The sequence below is a fragment of the Hyla sarda genome, chromosome 2 (genome assembly GCF_029499605.1).
Source record: "Hyla sarda isolate aHylSar1 chromosome 2, aHylSar1.hap1, whole genome shotgun sequence".
NCBI lineage: Eukaryota > Metazoa > Chordata > Amphibia > Anura > Hylidae > Hyla > Hyla sarda.
In genome coordinates, this window is record NC_079190.1 from 393,227,848 (window position 1) to 393,252,504 (window position 24,657).

The 24,657-nt window shown below is 41.4% G+C and overlaps 1 protein-coding gene across 3 annotated transcripts in view; it reads right to left on the bottom strand.

The window, feature by feature from the left end:
• Positions 1-12,896: 12,896 nt before the first annotated feature.
• SLC43A2 (solute carrier family 43 member 2) overlaps positions 12,897-24,657 on the bottom strand; it is a 95,845-nt gene continuing 84,084 nt past the window's right edge. For all 3 annotated transcript variants that reach the window (XM_056558682.1, XM_056558680.1, XM_056558681.1), the window contains 5 exons: positions 22,098-22,236; positions 19,900-20,032; positions 19,674-19,747; positions 18,278-18,401; positions 12,897-15,696 (listed from right to left, as the gene is read on the bottom strand). In XM_056558682.1, coding sequence (XP_056414657.1) covers positions 15,535-15,696; positions 18,278-18,401; positions 19,674-19,747; positions 19,900-20,032; positions 22,098-22,236 — 632 coding nt within the window. In that variant the 3' untranslated portion in view covers positions 12,897-15,534. The remainder of the gene's footprint in view (positions 15,697-18,277; positions 18,402-19,673; positions 19,748-19,899; positions 20,033-22,097; positions 22,237-24,657) is intronic.

Consider the following 24,657-nt stretch of genomic DNA (forward strand, 5'->3'; position numbering starts at 1 on the left):
GCTTACCACCACTATAGGGCCTTTCAGAAGAAATGGAACTCGTGGTACTCGAGCCCCCACTGCCCTTTTGTACGCTAATATAGATTCTAGGTTCTGTTAATACCCTCTGTTACCTATGCCTATTGCCAGATTTCTATACAATATAAACAGGATGCGAACTGCCCTACCTAAGATGTTGTTTGGCCCCGTTAGCTGTCAACTTGGGGAAGATCCCTGAATACAACTTTGCTACCTGTTTGTATTTTAGTCCTATGACTATGCTTTCTGACGACAATTTGAGTGTCCTTACTTATATATCATTTTCTGTACGTTTTTGTATGTACTGTACTTTTGATTATGTGTAATCCATTGTACCTGGTGTTTTTATGTTTCTTTAAAATAAAAACTGTTTGAATAAAAAAAAAAAAAAGAAAAGGGTGTGTTTAATCTCTGCGGCTGATCCTTTTTATTCTTCCTTTAAAAAAAGCCACCACTGCCAGTGGTATCTAGCAGCCGCTCACCCCTATCTACTCATTAAAAACATATGCATGCTCAGCCATCTTTTTATGGTGCATAAAGCTTTGCGTTGTATATTGTTGCTATTTCATTAAAGGGGTCCTGTGGTGGGAAAAAAAATGCTTTTAAATCAGCTGGTGCCAGAAAGTTGCACATATTTTTAAATTACTTTTATATAAAAATTTTAATCCTTCTAGTACTTATCAGTTGCTGTATGCTCCAGAGGAAGTTGTATTTCTTTTTGGAGTTCTTTTCTGTCTGACCACAGTGCTCTCTGCTGACACCTCTGTCCATGTCAGGAACTATCCAGAGCAGGAGCAAATCCCCATAGTGAACCTGTCTTGCTCCCGACAGTTCCTGACATGGACAGAGGTGTCAGCAGAGAGCACTGTGGTCAGACTGGAAAGAACTACGCTGCTTCCTCTGTTGTATACAGCAGCTGATAAGTACTGGAAGGATTAGGTATAATTTTAAATATGTGGTGGGCCACGGGATGTGATGAGGTGAGGTATGGGGCAGATGTTGTAGCCCAGGGGCAAGATGTTATTAACCCCTAAATGTTCGTGACGCCAGGGCGAGGTTTTCCCGGTAACCACTCAAACGGTAGTACCACTATCCCAAGGATAGGCAGGGCAATAATAGTCCAAGACCAGGTTAGGGTTAACGGTAGCTTTGCCATACTGGGACATCACATATAGAAGTAATTTAGAAATCTGTATAGTTTTCTAGCACTATTTAATTAGAAAAAAAAGTAAGTTTTTTTCCCCCTACGGAGTACCCCTTTGAGGCCCCTTTCACACTGCCGTAGGTGTCCGGTAGTGTGATGGTCGGGGAAAAATTACAGCATGTGCCGTCTTTTTCTCCCGCTATTCATAACGTGTCCTTGCGGCCCCCATAATAGTAAATGGGAGCTGCCGGGACCCGTTGTTCGCCGTTGCTCCCCGTTAAGAATACTGTTTTTAACCCCTTAATGAGGCAGGACGTATATCTACGTCCTGTGCCGGCTCCCGCGATATGAAGCGGGGTCGCGCGGCAACCCCGCATCACATCGCGACGGTCCCGGCGCTTATCAGCGGCCGGGACCCGCGGCTAATACCACACATCGCCTATCGCGGCAATGTGCGGTATTAACCCTTTAGAAGCGGCGCTCAAAGCTGCCGCTTCTAAAGTGAAAGTGAAACTATCCCGGCTAGTCAGTCGGGCTGTTCGGGACCGCCGCGGTGAAATCGCGGCGTCCCGAACAGCTTACAGGACACCGGGAGGGCCCATACCTGCCTCCTCGGTGTCCGATCAACGAATGACTGCTCCCTGCCTGAGATCCAGGCAGGAGCAGTCAAGCGCTGATAACACTGATCACAAGCGTGTTAATACATGCCAGTGATCAGCATAGGAGATCAGTGTGTGCAGTGTTATAGGTCCCTATGGGAGCTATAACACTGCAAAAAAAAAGTGTTAATAAAGGTCATTTAACCCCTTCCCTAATAAAAGTTTGAATCACCCCCTTTTCCCATAAAAAAAATAAAACAGTGTAAATTAAAAAAAACATATGTGGTATCGCCGCGTGCGCAAATGTCTGAACTATAAAAATATATAATTAATTAAACTGAACGGTCAATGGCGTACGCGCTAAAAAGTTCGAAAGTCCAAAAAAGCGTATTTTTGGTCACTTTTTATACCATTAAAAAATGAATAAAAAGTGATCAAAAAGTCCGATCAAAACAAAAATGGTACCGATAAAAACTTCAGATCACGGTGCAAAAAATGAGCACTCACACTGCCCTGTACATGGAAAAATAAAAAAGTTATACGGGTCAGAAGATGACATTTTTAAACGTATAAATTTTCCTGCATGTAGTTATGATTTTTTCCAGAAGTGCGACTAAATCAAACCTATATAAGTAGGGTATCATTTTAACCGTATGGACCTACAGAATAATGATAAGGTGTCATTCTTACCAAAATATGCGTAGAAACGGAAGCCCCCAAAAGTTACAAAATGGCGTTTTTTCTTTGATTTTGTCGCACAATGATTTTTTTTTCCGTTTCGCCGTGAATTTTTGGGTAAAATGACTAATGTCATTGCAAAGTAGAATTGGTGACGCAAAAAATAAGCCATAATATGGATTTTTAGGTGGAAAATTGAAAGGGTTATGATTTTTAAAAGGTAAGGAGGTAATAACGAAAGTGCAAAAACTGAAAAACCCTGAGTCCTTAAGGGGTTAAAGTCAGGGGAAAAATTACTTTGACGGCCGTTCTCGATGGGAAGCAACTAATCCTGTTTCAGAAAACTCTCCGGTTGTGGACAATCTATTATTATCTACCTCCCTGTCGCTCTTGGGAAGGGTGGCGGTAGGACAAGCGTTACTGAGGAGCCCTCAACCTGGCGTCACGAATAGAAAGGGTTAACAAACACCCTTTAATTACCGCACAGCTACGCTCCCCATACCCTACATCCCCCAGGCTATCACATATTCATCTTTTATATACTACAAAACACTAGTCCTGCTCTCCTAACGATACATATGCGATACATATGAGACAGTTATCTATAGCCAACAGCTATCTTACCTATCCCATAACCGTGCCGGTTTAGACTGGATAAATGTAATAGTTTACTAGCATAAGCAGATGGGGATAAGGGGGTTGACACTGCAGAATAAAGGTTTACATATACAGAAACCCAACAGTGTGACTCGTCCCATACTTATTAGATTAGTGGTAGATCCCACCATCATTTGTCTTAGTTTTAAGCATAAAAGAAAATTCACAAGTTAGGTGGGCCCACATGCCCCTTCACCAAAAGTCGGTAGCCCTGCTGCCTAATACAGCGTTTTTTGCCGCAGCGCCGCCCAGCTCATCAATATTCCTCCCCTCCCTCCGCCTCCCTCTTCATTACAGAGCGGGGAGAAGCGGGAGAGGGAGGGGAGGAATATTGATGAGCTGGGCAGCGCTGCGGCAAAAAACGCTGACGTCAGAGTGCCAGTTAGCCAAGCCAGTGCAAGTTAGCACCTATTTAGCATATATCGAAAATAGAAGATTACGGCCAAACGGCAGGGCGGGTCCGGGCACGGTAAGCATCAAACTGATCAGCGTCCCTTGCACTACCAGCCAGTACTGCTGGTTAGTGCGGGCGGAGCAAGCTGACAGTCTTCCTTTAAGTTTTGTTAAAAGCACAGTGTGTAACAGAGAGGAAGTTCACTTGGGACAGTTTGTACATTGTAACTATTAGAGCTTGTTGTTTCTTAGAAGAGGTTTATCAGCTTACACACCTATCTAAGTGCAAAGTCTCAGCCAGAAGAGTTCAGTCTCTGCACATTGACCTACAGCTACCTCCTTTATCAGTCAGTACAGTTATATGGCAATAGATAGTTCACTTCCCCCACGTCTTACAGACATGACTTCATAATGGGTAGAGGTGATAGAATTGTTGCACAGATCAATTTGGCTTAAAGAAGTTTTCCATGACTAAGGCTGACCATACATATTGTATAAATATAGACCAAATTCACCGAATTTGGATGGATTGACAGGATATCTGATGTGTGTATAGGGGCCTGCCAAAGGCAGATGTCAGTGGAAAGTTAGATTTCAACCTGCCCTTTTGTTCTCAGGAGAGATAAGCTGCCATCAGAAGTGTCAGACTTGGGAAGTTGGGGTCGGGGGATATATATATGTCTGCAGAACGAGTGGTCAGCTAACAGCTACAGTGGGGCAAAAAAGTATTGTCAGCCACTAATTATGCAAGTTCTCCCACATAAAAAGATGAGAGAGGCCTGTAATTTTCATCATAGGTATACCTCAACTATGAGAGACATAATGAGAAAAAAATCCATAAAATCACATTGTCTGATTTTTAAAGAATTTATTTGCAAATTATGGTGGAAAATAAGTATTTGGTCAATAACAAAAGTTCATCTCAATATTTTGTTATATACCCTTTGTTGGCAATCACAGAGGTCAATTGTTTTCTGTAAGTCTTCACATGGTTTTCACAAACTGTTGCTGGTATTTTGGTCCATTCCTACATGCAGATCTCCTCTAGAGCAGTGATGTTTTAGGGCTGTCCCTGGGCAACAAGGACTTTCAACTCCCTCCAAAGGTTTTCTATGGGGTTGAGATCCTGAGACTGGCTAGGCCACCCCAGGACCTGAAACACTTCTTATGAAGCCACTCCTTTGTTGCCCAAGCAGTGTGTTTGGGATCATTGTCATGCTGAAAGACCCAGCCACGTTTTATCTTCAATGCCCTTGTTGATGGAAGGAGGTTTTCACTCAAAATCTCACGATACATGGCCCCATTTATTCTTTCCTTTAGACGGATCAGTCGTCCTGGTCCCTTGGCAGAAAAATAGCCCCAAAGCCTGATGTTTCCAGCCCCATGCTTCACAATAGGTATGGTGTTCTTTGAATGCAACTCAGCATTCTTTCTCCTCCAAACATGACGAGTTTAGTTTTTACTTTGGTTTCATTTGACCATATGATATTCTGACAAAACTCTTCTGGATTATCCAAATGCTCTCTAGCAAACTTCAGACAGGCCCGGACATGTACTAGCTTAAGCAGGGGGACACGTCTTGCACTGCATGATTTGAGTCCCTGTCGGCGTAGTGTGTTACTGATGGTAGCCTTTGTTACTTTGGACCCAGCTCGCTGCAGGTCATTCACTAGGTCCCCCGTGTGATTCTGGGATTTTTGCTTACCGTTCTTGTGATCATTATGACACCAAGGGGTGAGATCTTTCATGGAGCCCCATATCGAGGGAGATTATCAGTAGTCTTCTATGTCTTCCATTTTCTAATAATTGCTCCCACAGTTGATTTCTTTACACCAAGCTGCTTGCCTATTGCAGATTCAGTCTTCCCAGCCTGGTGCAGGTCTACAATTTTGTTTCTGGTGTCCTTCGACAGCTCTTTGGTCTTGGCCATAGTGGAGTTCGGAGTGTGATTGCTTGAGGTTGTGGACAGGTGTCTTTTATACTAATAACAAGTTCAAACAGGTGCCATTAATACAGGTAATGAGTGGAGGACAGAGGAGACTCTTAAAGAAGAAGTTACAGGTCTGTGAGAGCCAGAAATCTTGCTTGTTTGTAGGTGACCAAATACTTATTTTCCACCATAATTTGCAAATAAATTCTTTAAAAATCAGACAATGTGATTTTTTCTCATTCTGTCTCTCATAGTTGAGGTATACCTATGATGAAAATTACAGGCTTCTCATCTTTTTAAGTGGGAGAACTTGCACAATTGTTCAGAATGAGAAGACGACTGTGAACTCAATAGTAGTAAGGCGTCTACCATCGCAGCAGAAACAATGAGACTTCTTGTAAGTGAATAATGTTTGCTTTAAAGTAAATCTGACAGCCACTTCACCCGCACTAAACCCAATACACGGAGTTACAGTGTAGATGAGCCAAATTAAAATGAGGGGTAACTTACCAAGTTCCGGAGATAGACCTGTTATTAGCCGGTATTGTTTATATGTTAATCACCGGTTTTGCCCAATGGAGGCGGGACCAGTCATGTAGGCAGGGATGCTGGGAATGCTGAGTCCCGCCTCCATTGCGCAAATTTGAGGATTATTATATATGCAATGCTGGCTAATAAAGGGTCTATCTCTACAACTAGACACGGATCCAGGTAAGTTATACCTCATTTTAATCTGGTTCACCTGCACTATAACCCTGCGTACTGGGTTTAGAGCGGATGAACCAGCTGTCAGTTTCCCTTTAAGAAATAATAGGAATTATGGCCTAAGCTGCAGGCTGCTTCTGAGCATGTGATCCTGCTAGTACAGTAAACAGCCAGCAAATCAATAGGATACGGAGATGACTTGACATACACCGAGAGAACAGAAGGGTTTACTACTAAGCAATGTCTGCTACTCTTCTTGTTTACTTGCATTGTCAATTTTATCTCTAGAATACAGGAACAAATTCAGATTCAGGCACAATTATCCTGTCAGAACATATGCCAGAAAAAGCAAAAGAAAATGTGCGTTCTGCCAAATGTTATTTGTCAAGAAAGATGGCACAATTGCATGGGACACTGACCAAATTGTCTAAGCTTTACAAAAATGGGACATCTTAAAAATTGCATTAAGCTATAGAAACATTAATACAACCTTGTGATTACAAGGGCAAGTTCTGCCTTTAAAATAGAACATATGACAACATATGACCAGCCAAACACCAGCCATGCCCAAATGTGCCCAGCTACTGTATGCCCAAATGTGCCCAGCTACTGTATGCCCAAATGTGCCCAGCTGCTTTATGCCCAGCTGCTGGCCACAAGTAAAAGATGCATAAATGGTTGTATGTTAACTTCCAACTCTATTTAAAAAAAAAAAACACCCTGTTAAAACATCCTGTTTTTTTTTATTTTTATTTTTTATCTTGACACAAAAATTATGTAGGCATCCTGTTGGATCCTGTTTGAAAGGTTTTGTTTTTAATCTTTAAAAAAAAAAAAACTTTTTGAATCTTGGAAATAAAACAGCTCCTGCAGTATTGTTTCTAGAATAAAGAGGTATCATAATGAACAATGAGGTGCTGTATGCATCATGATTTAACCCCTTAAGGACCCGGGGTTTTTCCGTTTTGCGCTTTCATTTTTTTTCCTCCTTACTTTAAAAAATAATAACTCTTTCAATTTGGCACTTAGAAATCCATATGATGGCTTATTTTTTTGTGCCACCAATTCTACTTTGTAATGACGTCAGTCATTTTACCCAAAAATATACGGCGAAACGGGGAAAAAAAATCATTGTGAGACAAAATTGAAGAAAAAACTAAATTTTGTAAATTTTTTGGGCTTCCGTTTCTGCCCAGTGCATTTTTTGATAAAAATGACACCTTCTCTTTATTTAGTAGGTCCATACGATTAAAATGATACCCTACTTATATAGGTTTGATTTTGTCGTACTTCTGGAAAAAATCATAACTACATGCAGGAAAATTTATACATTGGACTTTTTGATAGCTTTTTATTCATTTTTTATGATATAAAAAGTGACCAATAATACGCTATTTTGGACTTTGGAATTTTTTTTGCGCTTACGCCATTGACCGTGCGGTTTAATTAACTATATATTTTTAGAGTTCGGACATTTCCGCACGCGACCGTTGTTAGAGGCCACGGCGTGGACCCGTGTTATAGAAAGGGAGCAGACTCGGCGTACAGGTACTCCCTTGGTTAACAATGAATATGAGGTACATGTTGGTACCTGTCAAAAAAAAGGGTGCTGTAGTATGCCATAGCCTGTCAGAGGTGTCCCTCTATGGGGGCTATAACATTGAAAAAAAAAAGTTAATTCATATAATTTTACCCCTCCCCTAATAAAAGTTTGAATCACCCCCTTTTCCCATTTAAAAAAAAACAAACTGTGTAAATTAAAAAAAATAAACATGTGGTATAGCCACGTGCGTAAATGTCCAAACTCTAAAAATATGTCATTAATTAAACCACACGGTCAATGGCGTATGCGCGAAAAAATTCCAAAGTCCAAAATAGTGTATTTTTGGTCACTTTTTATACCATAAAAAATTAATAAAAAGCGATCAAAAAGTCTGATCAAAAATAGTACCGACAAAAACTAAAGATCACAATGCAAAAAAAATGTAGTTATGATTTTTTCCAGAAGTAAGACAAAATCAAACCTATATAAGTAGGGTATCATTTTAATCGTATGAACCTAGAAATAAATATATGATGTCATACCGAAAAGTGCACTGTGTAGAATCTGAAGCTCCCAAGCTCTGCAAAGCTCTGCAAAATTTAAAGCGTTATGATTTTTAGAATGTGATGAGGCAAAAACTAAAGTGCAAAAACGGAAAAACCCGTGGTCCTTAAGGAGTTAAAATTATAGGCTGATAATTTCTTTGTCAGTAGGGAAATGTACAAAATCTTTCCTTCATTGTAAATGTAGAGAACAGGTACATAAGGGCTAATTTCTACCTAATTTTTCCTTTAAAAAAAACAAAAAAACAACATCCTTAAAGGGGTACTCCAACCAACATCCTTAAAGGGGTACTCCGACCCCTAGACATCCTATCCCCTGTCCAAAGGATAGGGGATAAGATGTCTGATTGCGTGGGTCCAGCTGCTGCGGACCCCCGCCATCTCGGCTGCGGCACCCAGACATCAGATGTACGGAGCGAACTTCGCTCCATGCCGGATGAATGGCGATGCGGGGTGGAGGTCATGCCTTGCTCGAGATGTCACGGCCATGCACCCTTAATGCAAGTCTATGGGAGGAGGAGTGATGGTCGTCATGCTCCCTTGCATAGACTTGCATTGAGGGGGCGTGGCCGTGACGTCCCGAGCCTCCGGCGATGCACCCGACGCTCTAAACAAACGCTGGGTGCAGCAGGGATACCCACGATCAGACATCTTATCCCAGATCCTTTGGATAAGGGATAAGATGTCTAGGGGTGGAGTACCCCTTTAAGGCCAGGTTTCCAAACACTGCCACTGCAGCTTGCCAGAATCATAAAGTCATTTACCCAGTATATGGTTAGAAATATTCAACTGACCCGTAATCAAGGATTAGAGATACAGACATGCAGGGAAGCACTAACATAAAAAATCCAGCCCCCAATAAAAGTAGATTGCTTTATTGATTTATTTCCCATAATGTCACTATAAATGTAGTCCACACTTATGATTTTCCGGATAGTTGGCTCTTAGAAACCAGTGGCCATAGTAACATTAATATACCCAGAAGAGAAACTACGCAGCAGAAAGAAAAACTTGATTACGATAAGGTCACTTGCTTTTAAATCCCAGTGACTAGTCAGTGGTGAGAACCCAGACATGGTGGTCAACAAAAGAGATATGGAACTGCACACGAAGGCCTATGTACACTGATCATTTATTACTTTCTCCCATAAGAAATTTTGTGTGCATTTCCACTGTTCAAAGCATTTGATCAAAAACCTATTTCTGATATTCGATATCTTACATTGATGTTAGTGGTAGCACCCCCTGCTTCTCCTTGTTCTACAGATTTCTGCAATGTGCAGTGGTGGACACATATTTTCCAGTACATGACGATATGGAGGTAGATACTGACTGTTCACGAGATCTGTATAGAATATAAGTGACTATATATAGGATCGTATAGAGCTATATACCGGCTGTACACAGGATATATACACAATATAAGTGATTACAGTTACATATAGGGACTCCTTTTCTTCTTCATCATCCGGCTCAGACCACCATGACCACTTCTTCCAGCCAAAACTCATCTCTTTTGCATCTGCAGGACAAATATGTTAGACTCCACATTTTTACAGTACCCTCCCGATCCCTACACAATCTCCCCATCTATAGGTCCTGAACTATTATAATGACCCTTCGTGTCCGCCACAGTAAAAGTGGGTAGGATAGTAAGTCTGCATTTAATAAGGTACTGTATATCCCCACAATAGGCAGGCTGATTAAATGGTTAGCTACTGTAAGTAGACTGCCAGGTAGGTAGGAAAGTAGCTAGCTCGACAGGTAGACATACAGGTAGCTAGATAGCCAGGTAGGTAGCTAGCTAGCTAGCTAGGTGGATAGCCAAGTAGGTTGTTTGGAAGGTATACAGAAAGGTAGACAGCCAGCTAGGTAGGTAGCTAGCTAGAAAGATTGGTAGGTAACCAGGTGGTTAGATGGGTGGGTAGGTAGACAGCCAGGTAGCTAGATATGTAGGTAGCAACCTAGATAGCCAGGAAGGTAGCTAGGTAGTTGGACAGCCATGTAGGTAGGTGGGTGGGTGAACTTGCACAATTGGTGGCTGACTAAATACTTTTTTGCCCCACGGTATACAGTTACTTAGTCTATGTATAGTGGTTTTTACTCAGTCTTTGTGTGGTGGTATAATTGGTTTCATGTATACTGGTATTATTGGTAATATTAGTCCCGGTACTCTGGATTTGGTTATTAACATTATGATGGTAATATATATGGGGATTGGTAATATTGGTCTCAGTATACTGGATTTGGTCAGTAACAGTATGATGGTAAAATGCATGGTGATAATATTCCTCCTTGCACACTGTTTTTGTTGGTAATTTGGTTTTGTATACAGGATTTGCAGTCTTGCAGGGGGCCCTTGCTTTATTTGGTCCAGGGAACCCAAGTGTTGCTAGTGTATCTAATTATATAAAATAATGGATATGAGGGCATTTTGGTTGGTGTCATTTTATAGAGGGTGGGGGTGGGGCAGCAATTCATTCTCTGTGGCCGGCAGCATGAAAGGAAGGATCGGTGCCTTCTTAGTGCTCCCCACTCTACAACCATCCCTTTCATCTGTGGGATGGTATCAGGTGGCAGTGATCACCAGCAGGAGCTGGAGAAGTCAGTGTTGGGGCCAAGCACATGGGGAAGCCGAGCCTGGGCATTGTGTGCAGAGGATGTGAGCACTATTTAGCTACTTACCTATTTAGCTACCTGGCTATCTACCTACCTACTTACCTTCCTACCTGGCAATCAACCTACCTAGGTAGCAAAAAAATTAATTAGCTAGCTACCTACTAGTTAGCTAACAACCTTCCTACCTAGCTAGCTACCTGGCTACTTACTTAGTGAGGACTGATTCACATAAATATCTTATATTTATAATTTCTACTTACCTTTGTCGCACTGTGTATCGTACAATGTCGAAAGTAATGTAAGCAAATAGAGCCGCACTACGACCCACAAACGGACGCTTTACCAGCTGTTGGGTAGCGACCACTTGTAGGCCCATCAAAATTCTCGGCACCAGGCCCATTATGCTCTTAATCCGGCCCTGGTTTCACATAATCCTAGTGTCCAGAAGCATTGTTTCTGCACTACAGGAACAACTAATTGGACAAAAGGGTTGTTGGACTCATAAGGAAACATCAGGTTGGCCACACCGTGCTTTTACATGACATATCTGAAGAACTATTACTTCCAGCTAGCCTCCACTGTAACACTCATCATCCTTGTGGGTATCACAAACACATAAGTTCCCTTGCTGGACTTTTCTTTAAAAACACTAATTCACACTTACAAATACCTACATCGTTTTGAGTACTTTTTTATATGTGAATACCATGCATATGTGGCAAAAATGAGCAGACCGGACAATATCTGACTGCGGCTGGCTCATTTAAATGGGATGCGGCGCGGGTCCGACGCGGATACGGCAGCAGACGGTTTTTAAATTTCCCCACCGGATCCAGCAGTCGTATGCCCAAAACTTAGTGTGAATGCACCCTAAGATATATTTCTATGAATTCCTGTTTATACTAGTACTTAAATATAAAAGCTTATAGAAGTACATAATGAAGAACGCAAATTATGTACTTATTTGTACATGTGTATTAGTGTGCCCAAAGAAAAGGCCAGCAAGGGAACTTATGTGTCTGTGGTACCCACGAGAATGATGAGTGTTACAGCGCAGGCTAGCTGGGAGTAGTAGTTCTTCAGATGTCACATAAAAGCGCGGTGTAAATGAATGGGATGTGGCACGGGTCCGGCGGAGATACAGTAGTGACTGGTTTTTAAATTTCCCCGCTGGATCCAGCAGCTGTATCCCCAAGACGTAGTGTGAATGTAGCCTTAGAGAAAGAGAGAGTAAATGAGAATGGATTTATTTATAGTACTTTTTTTCTCTTTACATATATATATAGGCTTCTAGATGTGCATAAAGAAAATTCAGAGGAATTTAGATCCCATAGCAATATGTATTAGTAATATCTCTGGTGATGTGTGTGAGCGACTAATTTCTATGTAGGTCAGTGGAGGGAGACAGGAGAACTGACCTCCTGAGCTCTGGTAACAAGGAAGGTGGAGTTACTAAGAGCCATGCTACAGAGCATCCTGGAAAATACAGCAGCTTGTCACAAGGTTCACATTAGTCCCAACCTCTTAAAAAAAATTAGAGATTAGAACTGCAGAGTGGCAAAGGAAGCTAATAAGGGGGGAAATTACAACGGAGAGCTGCTTTATTGCATTCAATAGGGTTAGAATAGTAGTGTATTACTCCAGAGCCATGATGAATAAGTGTTGTCCAATTTGCTGCTCTCTCTTGATAACTTTAGTTTTCCGTACTTACAAATTTTCATTGCAACAAATAATCTCACAGTCTGGTGGAAAAATGTTGGATGGTTGTGATTTGTTGGGCTGAGTTCAGCAGGTCTGAGAGGCAGAGGACCGTCAGGTATAGGATAAACTCTAATAGCTGTAACTAATTGTAGCTAAGAATCATTATAATGTTAGGATTATGATGTAACAGGGATTTCGGAGCATCAAGGACAAAACTAACAGCGTCCCCTGATTAGACAAAATGTTTTTGTCACCAATACGAATGTTCTGTACAGGTCATCACATGGGCCTGACTTGGGACATGTATTAAAGACACATAGAAACAATGAAGAATCTTAAAAAGTGGTTGGTTATAAAAAGGGTTTATTTGTTTTCTTTATATTTTTTTTTATAGTAACAACAAGCACTCTATGTAGAATGTACAGGCACAATAAATACCCACTCATGAGAACGTACAATCTTTTTGCACCTGAGGCACTGAGAGATACAGTGATTTGCTCAAGGTTGCACAGTGCCGGCCTTACTGCTTCCATATAGAGATGGAATATCAAGGTGTCTTCTTCTGAAGGCCAGCTCAGTACTAGACATGGGGAAAAATGGTATATATTGCTTTTGTGCTCTATAGTCCCCATGCCGACACATAACCACTCTGCTTGAGGTTGGGAAAAATACTGGTGCTTCCTTGTGGTACCACTAATCAAGTTTACCAGAAATGTTCTCTTGTTAAATTGTGCAGTGAAGCCTCTTTGAGAAGATCACCCAAAAATTGCAATGAAAAGTGGTCTTCTAGGGGTGGTCTTCTCAAAGAAGATAGCCGGTATGCATAAAATATAGTGGGACTGACACCTGCTCTGGATAAGCAGTGGTCTTTTGTAAAAGGCTTCGCTGTCTTTGACTCCACTAGAACAAAGGAACAGGAGAAGATACTAAAATGCACCTGACATTTTTTGGTTGAATTAATACTCCATATATGAATCGACTTAATTCATGAGGCTCATGATGGCTTCTGATTCTGCAAATGTTATTGACATATATAGATGACAGGTGCATGATGCTGTTCTTATTTGGCCTGCTCTTTATGGAGTGTCAAAATACTGGTTCCAAGGGAACCACCTTAGAATTTAGTATTTTTTTCATTGCATTTTCATTTTTACCTCATCACTGTGTTAAATGCCTAGAACATGATTAGTAATGAAGAAGCCTATTGGGACTTTCAGGCGATCCTCCATTACGACACAGTGTCTGTAGATATGTATGGAGTCTGAAGGTTCTTATTCATCTCGAACATGAACATAAAGAACAAAGGAAATACTAACATAATCAATATACTTTGAGTGCAACAAGTGATAGACCTGACAGTAGTAATGTCTTATACACCCTGTTCTGCACAACCACTGGATTATCAGGATGACCAGGAGTTACGCTAAAGATTCACAGAGGGGTGCACTGGAGTGAGGTAACGGTAAATCCCCAGATATACTGGAGGACACCTATGAAATTGTACCCCCCCATTATATAGGAGTAACCAAGCAGATTTTATTACCTTCTTGAAGTGTACAAAACAGCAAGTATACTGGTGCTCTGGTATGGCAATTCTCATAAAGGTCCTCCAAAATATCAGAAATACGAAAAAAGAAATTGCACAAATATAATTGGAAACTATGGAGAACAAGAAGTCGTACAAAAACATGGAACAGAATTTTCAAGGCGTAATGCTAATACTTTAAGAATAAAGAAAGAAAAAGGTAGCACACCTCAATGAGATTGGCTGGAGTGATTATAAGAACAAAAATCAACGTAGGGAAGATAGACATTGGCTTTCTGCTTCATCTCACTCATTTGGTTATCAAGATGTTGTGAAGAAAAAGATTCGTGACCAGCTCCATTCATCAGAAAGCACTTCACACAAACAATTCTATGTCAAAAAATACTTGAGTATATCATGCAAGGAACATAAAACATCATATTCATATTAGGAATTTATAAAGCAAAAAAAAAGGAGATACAGACATAGGTATTGCTTAGAACAAAGACTAGAAATCAATGACACCACCCTGGAGGCTGCACCTCAACTTCATAGCCAGCGTCATGAAAGAAGGTGTGCAGCCACCACTATGGCGCCACAGATCGCCAATTCCTGGCTTGTGATCATCTGTCAGGTTTAAGGATATTATGGCACAACAATTATATATGGATCACAACAGAGTTTATTCTCATCACCTATATTGACATACAGGATGGATGGGTAATCCCTTTTAAAGTGATATGCCTGCCTTTGTCTACTATAACTATATTGTGAAAAGCAGCAAGTTCCATTAGTGCAGAGAAAGAAAGAGTTCAATGAACGGGTGCATATTCTCCATTGCAATGCACCCAAAAAACACAGGCATCATGCTGCAGGATAGAGAAGAACACCTTAATGATGTTGGAATTCTCTTCTGTGTTTCCTGCTAACAGGGTGTATCTTTCACAATACCCATTTAAGAATGCCCCAAGGATGCAGTTTATCTGGTATTGCCATTTGCACAATAGGCATCATCAATGCCAGTGATCATGCCAACTGGATCATCGTAGAAGTAATCTTGTGTAGAATGATAAATCCTGCTACCACTCTGCTGAGCACCCAAAGATATAAATCCAGAGAGCAGGGGATAATCTCCAGCCTTATGGCAAGTTGGTACAGTGCATCTCAAGTCACCAAGAGTTACTGCAGAAGTATGCATCCATCCCTAAAGGAGGAAGAATCTCAAGTCTCCATCACAAATTCGTTCACATTTTCTTTGTTTTCTAAGTAAGAATTATTGGATTTCTATGACAAAGAGATTCAACCTCCTATTCTGAAAAGAAGGTTGGTCACAGGTGGGATGCTGAAATTTGAAAAATGTTCTAAGATGGTGACTTTTTTTTTAAGCTGGAGCGATACCTTTCCAGGGAGTGTGTGGAAAGGAACATTGTGAGAATTCAGACTAGCATCTGCCTGACATTTAGACAAAGGCTTCATGATCAGGAGTGCCATTTATCTTCAAATACAGTTTAGAGTCTTCAATCTTCTGTTTCCTCTGGCGTTCCAGGCTCCGCCTGAAGAAGACGAGGTAGAGAGGGAGGCAGAACCCAAGCATGCTCATTACCAGCATTCCAACATTGACCTGTGAATAAAGTAAGAAGTCAGACCATAAGTTAGGGAGATAAAAGGGACAGACGTGATGCAAGATAACTCAAAGCAGGGAATCCAGTATGACATTGGATAAGGACCAGCTGCAGCTTCACATGGACCTTTGAGAAATTGAGTCAAAGTGGGCTCCTGAATGCCTGAGTAAGAGTTTACTCAACCCTGAACTCAGCACCACTCCAGTACTACCCGGGTGTCCCCCACCAGAGGTGCTAAGGTGACATAGTGCATGTGATACTGCAGCCAATCATTGGCCGTAGTAGTTTCTTCCTGTATGTACTGCATGTGACCAGAGAGGCCACTGATTGGCTGCAATGCCATGTGCACGATGTACAGGACACCATCACAGCACTTGTGGTGGGTGTGCTGGAACAGTGGAAAGTTTAGGGGTGAGTATTATTTAGTTTTTGCCAGTCCTAGCCTGTAGGAAAGAAGTCATCACTCCCAAACAGTTTACTGGCGACGAGCAAAACAAAGGCCATAGATTACTGGAATCATGTCCTGTGGTGCGATTAGTCCAAGATAAACTTATTTGGTTCAGATGGTGTCAAGCGTGTTTGGCGGCAACCAGGTGAGAAGTACAAAGACAAGTGTGACAGTATATGGAAGAAGATGAGGAGAGGAATCAAACTTCTTTATTTCTAGTCCAGCAAAATCAGACCAGCGTGGGACCCACATTGCGGTACAATCAGGTGTGTGACAATTGTTTTATGCCCCTCCGGGCATTTCTTCAGACTCTTCAGACAAGAGGGGCTTGAAACAATTGTCACACACCTGATTGGACCACAATGGCGTCCCCCGCTGGTCTGATCTTGCTGCACCAGAAATAAAGAAGCCTGATTCATTGATACACGTGAGTGCCTCCTCATCTTCTTCCATACACTGTCACACATTGTTGCACTCTGAAGGATTGAGCACCACGTATTCAGTAGTCAGACGCCTGCTGTCCCACTGCGCTCAGTATAGGAACAGTACGGGGAGTTTAGTGGATTGAAGTTACGTCTGTGACGGCTCTTTCTCTTGTTGACAAAGACAAGTGTGTCTAGTCTACAGTCAAGCATGGTGGTGGGAGTGTCATGGTCTGGAGTTACATAAGTGCTGCGGGCACTGCGGGCACTGGGGAGCTACAGTTCATTGAGGGAACCATGACTGCCAACATGTACTGTGACATACTGAAGGAGAGCATGATCCCCTCCCTTTAGAGACTGGGCTGCAGGACAATATTCCAACATGATAACAACCCTAAACACACCTCTAAGACCACCAATGCCTTGATAAAGAAGCTGAGGATAAGGGTGATTGACTGGCCAAGCATGTCTCCAGACCTAAACACTATTGAGCATATGTGGGGTATCCTCAAACGGAAGGTGGGAGAGCGCAAGGTCTCTAACATCCACCAGTTCAGTGATGTTGTCATAAAGGAAAGAAAGAGGAATCCTGTGAAGCTCTGGTGAACTCCATGCCCAAGAGGCTTAAAGAAGTACTCCGCCCCTAGCATTTTTTCCACTATCCAAAGGATAGGGGATAAGATGTCAGATCGCGGGGGTCCCGCCACTGGGGACCCCTGGGATCTCGGCTGCAGCACCCCGCTTTCATTACTGCACAGAGCAAACTCGCTCCGTGCGTAATGACCGGCGATACAGGGGCCAAAGCATTGTGACGTCACAGCTCATGCTCGTGCCATCATGGCCCGCCCCCTCAATACAAGTCTATGGGAGGGGGTGTGGCGGCTGTCACACCCCCTCCTATAGACTTGAAGTAAGGGGGCGGGCCGTGATGTCATGAGTGGGCGGAGCCGTGATTTCACGATGCCCCGGCCCCTGTATCGCCGGTCATTACACACGGAGTGAGTTTGCTCTGTGCAGTAATGAAAGCGGGGTGCTGCAGCCGAGATCCCAGGGGTCCCCAGCAGTGGGACACCCGCGATCTGACATCTTATCCCCTATCCTTTGGTTAAGATGCTAGGGGTGGAGTACTCCTTTAAGTCAGTGCTGGAAAATATTCACACTTTTGGGCCTATTATGGACATTTCCACTTTTTGTTGCCAAGGTTTAGACATTAATGGCTGTGTTTTGAGGGGATTAAACCCTCTTATACAGATTGTGCACTCACTACTTTATATTGGAGAAGAGTGTCATTTCCTCAGTGTTGCCACATGAAAAGATATTTATGTGAAATACTATATATATATATATATATATATATATATATATATATATATATACTGTCATGCTATAGAAACATAGACTAAATAGATAAGGATGAGAAAAAGGGTGAGGGAGTGAGGGAGGGGGCGCAGGGGAAAGACTGTAATTAAGCAGGACAAAGTGAGATGCAAAAGAGAATCCAGTACAGCACAGGTTATAAGAAATTTTGATAATGAGATAAAAAGCTCAAATCCACAATGAGTATAAGAATTGCTATTGAGCTTCTTTAGACAGACAAAATTGCAGCATGTGGTTCATTGTTTCTATCTCCTGTGTTTGGGACTTGGCAGAGATCTAGTATAAGAAGAGGCAGAGTACTCAGCCTCATATTTTGGTTAAATGAATCCTTACCCAAAGTGGATCCCCATTTAAAGGTCCCATCATAGCCAAGAAGAGGGGCTGTTGGAGCAGTGCAAAGAGAGCACTAATAAGAGATTGAAGTCCCGTCAGACTGCCAAAATGTGATGAGGGATATCTGTAAATACAGACATAGGCATAATGAAAATACAACACTACTGTAACCTAGGAATGTTTTATTTTACAATGGAATTAATCAAGGATAGAATTCTTTCCCTGGCCTGCTTGGTGATGTCTTCCCTGGCCTGCTTGGTGATGTCTTCCCTGGCCTGCTGGTGATGTCTTCCCTGGCCTGCTTGGTGATGTCTTCCCTGGCCTGATTGGTGATGTCTTCCCTGGCCTGCTGGTGATGTCTTCCCTGGCCTGCTTGATAACGTCTTCCCTGGCCTGATTGGTAATGTCTTCCCTGGCCTGACTGGTGATGTCTTCCCTGGCCTGCTTGATAATGTCTTCCCTGGCCTGATTGGTAATGTCTTCCCTGGCCTGCTTGATAATGTCTTCCCTGGCCTGATTGGTGATGTCTTCCCTGGCCTGATTGGTAATGTCTTCCCTGGCCTGCTTGATAATGTCTTCCCTGGCCTGCTAGGTAATGTCTTCCCTGGCCTGCTTGATAATGTCTTCCCTGGCCTGCTTGATAATGTCTTCCCTGGCCTGATTGGTGATGTCTCCCCTGGCCTGCTTGGTGATGTCTCCCCTGGCCTGCTTGGTGATGTCTCCCCTGGCCTGCTTGATGATGTCTTCCCTGGCCTGCTTGATAATGTCTTCCCTGGCCTGCTTGATAATGTCTTCCCTGGCCTGCTTGATAATGTCTTCCCTGGCCTGCTGGATATTGTCTTCCCTGGCCTGCTGGATATTGTCTTCCCTGGCCTGCTGGGTAATGTCTTCCCTGGCCTGCTGGTGATGTCTTCCCTGGCCAGCTATTGATGAAATGACTTACTGCAAGTGATGCATGAATGTGACTATCCATATAACTTGTCTTGGGGCCTCTGTCCTATGATTTGTAGCCATGTTGCCATGTAATAGTCTCTAGTATAGTAATAGGTTATATCTACCTTCTGCAATGTCAGTGGTTTATAAGTAGCAACATTATCAAGTCAATTTAGGAATGAGGATTATTAAAGATCTTGGGCTTAATGTAATATCGGAGTTCATTGTAAATTTTGCAGAAAAAACTATGGGAAATGCATTTCACTCTATATTTTAATGTTGTACACCAGACATGCGCCAGCTAACTTTCCATAAATGCATGTGGCTTTCTATTTGTTCACATAACATTGTTAAACATTTTTTTTTTCTCTGTCTTTGTCGATCCATACACATTGGGTGGAAATGTCCTTTAAGTAAAACAGTTCAATAAAAAATCTTACTACAGAGTGTTACAGATACTTACACAGCAGCATAGAGCCCACCCACAGCAGAATGGATGAATCCTCTCACTATTGTGTGCAAAATAAAAGACAGAATCTGTAGAAGAAAGCATAACATGGATGTCAATATAAGGCTCTATTGTACTGAGTGGGACATAAAACAATAAGCATTTATTATGCGGAGCAGGGGGGACAATGGGCATGAAATATTAATCGGAAACTCCGGAGGGATTTTGTGTTCCAACATACCTGTAATGGCAGGTTATTGATGAGACATGTGATTCCAAATCCTACCAATAATACGTTAGTAAAAGCAAAGGCCCTTGTGGCATTTGTGATCTTCTGAATTTGTCGATCTGGTTTTCTCTTTTTCTTTCCATCCCTGCAGGAAAAGAGAGATAAGAATTTAAAGGAAACATGTCATTAAAAATGGTTTATGTGTTTAAATATTTTTTTTTAGAATTTTGTTCTTGTGTTCTTTCAAATTTTTTATTTTATGATATTCATTAGTAAATAATTCTAAAATCTCTTAGTTTAGCCTAAACTAAGCTGAGACTTCTTGTTCTGTACATGTCACGTTCTGGCAGTTTCTTCCTTATCATCACAGACAGGATTGCAGTGAAAGGTGACACCAGTAAATAGATAAGACGATAGATGATGTTCACAGCTCAGCCTCCCCCTCTCTGTGTAATAGCCTCTGCAAACATCACAGAGCATTCCCAGAAACCTTTTACTATTCATGTCAATGAGATAGCTGTAGTCTATGTTCATGGGGCTTGCTTTAAAGCATATCTAAAGCTCTAAATGCTGTTAAAAACAGCTTGGGAAAGATGGCTGCCATCATAATAATGTACAAAACAAAAATTACAATCCGAAAATAGGAACAGATTTAAAAAAGGAATGTTATGGTATCAGGCTCTAATCAGTAAAAAAAAATACATATACATTTTACTTTACAATATTAGGTACCAGAATGGCTTACAGGAGAAAATATGGGGTAGAGGAACCTCCTCTAAGATGTCTATATATCCTGAAAGGGCATATGGACAGTTCTTATTTTTTATTAGCTATTCCCTTTTGGGTATGTTTCTACAAATTGTAATTTCAATGCAAACATCTAAGGTGGATTTCAAAGAAATATTGTATCTCTAAATTACGATTTGTATGCAAACCAATTGATCACCTCTTACATTTTCCTGTAAAGACAAAGAGTATTGCCTGTTCTGAATACCTGACATTATATAAAGTATTATACAGTGGGTCATTGACATGAAAGCCCACATGGCCTTGGTAATAGCTTGTGCTTTACACTGTTTTTTTTAATATGGTATCACTTAGCATTCTAATGTTGTCATCATGTACGGAGCTTTCTGCTTTTTCATCACAACTAAGATATGTTTTAGAAAATTATCGCAAAATGATTCATGTTACCCAAATAACAAAATACAAGACTACTAATACTTATATTTTGGTGTCACAGCAGATCACACTCTATTTTGTAGAGTTTTCTGTGGCTACATTTTAGTGTCTGTATTAGGATGGAAATATATTGACCACCATGTGGTTGTACAGAACCGAACTGAGTTCGGTTTGTTTCAGTACAAGCAGGGGAGGTTTATGTGGTCATGTTATGGCAACACTGCAGCATTAAACCAGCCAAAGGTTCACTAAATGACATCTTGATTAAATGGATACTCCGGAGGAAAAAAATTCAACTGGTGGCAGAAAATTATACAGATTTGTAAATGACATCTATTTAAAAATCTTAAGCCTTCTAGAAATGCTGTATGCTCCAGAGGAAGTTGTGTAGGTATTTCCAGTCAGACCACAGTGCTCTCTGCTGCCAACATTTACTTATGCGAATAAAACCACAGAAGAGCATGACAGGAAAAGTACTTCCTTAAATTTCAACTAAGCAGTTACAGTTTATATGGTGTATTATGTGTAGATTGTATCAGCTACTGTATGCTCCAGAGGAAGTTGTGTAGTTCTTTCTAATCTGACCACAGTTCTCACAGCTGCCACCTCTGTCTGTGTCAGGAAATGTCCAAAGCAGGGGCAAATCCCCATAGAAACCTCTCCTGCTCTAGACAATCTCTGACAGACAGAGGTGGTAACAAATAGTACTATGGTAGACTAAAAAGAAGTACACAACTTTCTCTGGAGTAAACAGCAGTTAATAAGAACTAGAAGGCTTAAAGGAGTACTACGGCCACAGACAGAAGGGGTACTACGGCCCCAGACATCCAAAGGATAGGGGATAAGATGTCTGATTGCAGGGTGTTGCACAGAAATGGCGATGGGTGCCAGCAGCAAAACCCGTGATCTGACATCCTATGCCCTTTGGATAGGGGATAAGATGTTTGTGGGTGGAGTACCCCTTTAAGATACTGTATATAAGATATATTACAAAATCTAAAGTTCATTTTAGAAAAATAAACACATACTGAGGAGCATCCTTCTCTTCCCCATCATCATTGCCATCATCACAATCCTTGAGCCTCCAGTCCATAATGTAGCCAATCACCGGGGCTGTCATCAGGCACAGTAGTTGTAACACGCCAAAGATGGATGTATACAGGCTCACTGTAAAACACAATACACCATAATAAGATATGCAGTAATGCATTTGAGTATCATTGCTATGTGATAAATGAAGAGTTAACAGATGCAAAGCAATATATATTGTAAGAATACATCAGTTACAGTATATGTATTATACAAAGTACAAAGAACACAATGCTGCTTTGTTAATGGGATGGCAAAAAGAAAATCATATCACTCCACCATGAAATAAAACATAGCAAATCTCCTTTGCAGAATTCAACCGATGACCTACTACAGAGAAAAGAACTGGAACATTTTGCTTTTAATCTGTTTCTATTTTCTTATTATAATTTTTTGTTCGTTATAAATGCGACAGCCTTAGCTGCTTTTAGCAGAGATTTGCTTAAAAGCAAGCCCTATGGAAATAGGTGACAGTAGACTGAAGCTGTCACATTGATATGAATGGATAAGGTGTCTGGACATGCTCAGTGATCTTTGAAAAGGTCATTCTAGAGAGAGGGGGAGACTGAGATGTGATCAACAGCTATTGTGTGTACCTCTGTTATCTATACACTGGTGACACCTGTCTGTGAAGAAAAGGAGGGCATTGCTAGAAGGTGATCTGTACAGAACAGGTCTCAACTTAGTTTTAGATATATTAGCCAGAATTGAAACTGCAAGATTTCAGGATTATTTGAAAATATAGGTAGAAAAATTGAATATTAGGAAAAAACATCACTATAAATTGTTTAAAAAATCTTTAATATAGAATTTTCTGATGACACATTCTCTTTAATAGCTTAAATTTACGTTGATGTCATAAAGGAGCGGGCCAAAAGCCTGCAACTGCTTTACAACTAGATCACCATGACAATATTGGTTTTCCTAAGCTCCTGTCTTGTATGTGTCAAATTCACAGATCACATAAATATCTGCATTCTAACTAGTTGAAATAGTTCTAGTTATATGTGTGAACGCTTATGTAAATGGGAAATTGGATTTACATATACTAATAATAATACTTGATAATATTGATTTCATGGCATATCCTATATATCGGGATGGGAAACATGAAGTACTCAGCAGCAGGGAACCACTATTTAATGTAGGAAAAAAAACAAAAAAACTTTCCAGGCGACACCTACAGAACAAATATCAGATAATACGAAAACATTTTCACATGTTCTATGTTTAAGGTCTCCCTCTTTAAAGGGGTACTCCGGCCCTAAGACATCTTATCCCCTATCCGTCTGATCGTGGGGGTCCCATCTCTGGGGACCCCCGCAATCTCTCATGCAACACCCACCTGTGAGAGCTGCATGCCAGCGCTGGAGACTCTGGGTCTGAAGCCTCATGACTATGGGGCCGGAGTATTGTGACGTCATGACTCCGCCCCCATGCAACATCAAGCCCTGCCCCCTCAATGCAAGTCTATGGGAGGGGGCGTGAAAGGCCATGCAGCTCACACAGGTGGGTGTTGCATGAGAGACTGCGGGGGTCCCCAGCGACGGGACCCCCCCGCGATCAGACATCTTATTCCCTATCCTTTGGATAGGGGATAAGATCTCTTAGGGCCGGAGTACCCCTTTAAAGACATTCCTCTATTTTTGCTGTCCTGCCATTTCATCTGTTGTGAATGAATTATGGTAAAATGATGTGAGGTCTCGTCAGTGTCGCTATGTAATTAGATTATGTTTACATCAGTGTCAAAGCTCTGTTCAGTCACCAACGGGTCATAACAGGTCCCATTGACTTTGAATGGGGTCCTTCTGGTTTTCGACTGGTGTCCGATGTTTTTCAGGGGTTAAGCGGAGGAAAAATTTCCGTTTAACTCTTGTTATTTTAACAGAATTGGATGTTCCCTGAACGGAGCTCAACCCTGATGTGAACGTGGCCTTAGCAGATAACAGTGTTGAGAAAGGAAACACAGAGAGACCACCATCCACTGTATATATAGACCACCATATTTTCACTATAGTGGGTTTCTATGCTTTTGTTCTTCTTTTATTGGCATGGAACCACGAATCTGGAATTCTGATGTAATTTCCCTTTATATCACTTTATAAACCATTCTGTGGGCAGCAACAAACACAGACCATGGTGCCAAATGATGAATTCACAGTTTCAGGCGGTACAATAATGGCCAAGATAACAGGTAGTGGCAAATATTTAGCAAAGCTTTATATATAAGGATAAAATGATTTAACCATATTCTTCTTGGGGTTCATAACTACTTCTCCCAGCTTACCCGTGTGCATCACTGCATGAGGAAACAAGGCAGCATGTGACAGCAAAGGAAGCAACACAAGAAAGAGATGAGTTAGCACAGACTTACATAAGTGGTTTCAGCAACACACACATAGGAATAGACAGTGGTACAAAGAAAGACCAATATGCTGACATAAAGCTGGATTCAGCCTCCCAAGACAAGTGGAAACCACAAAATGCCTTATGCTTGGT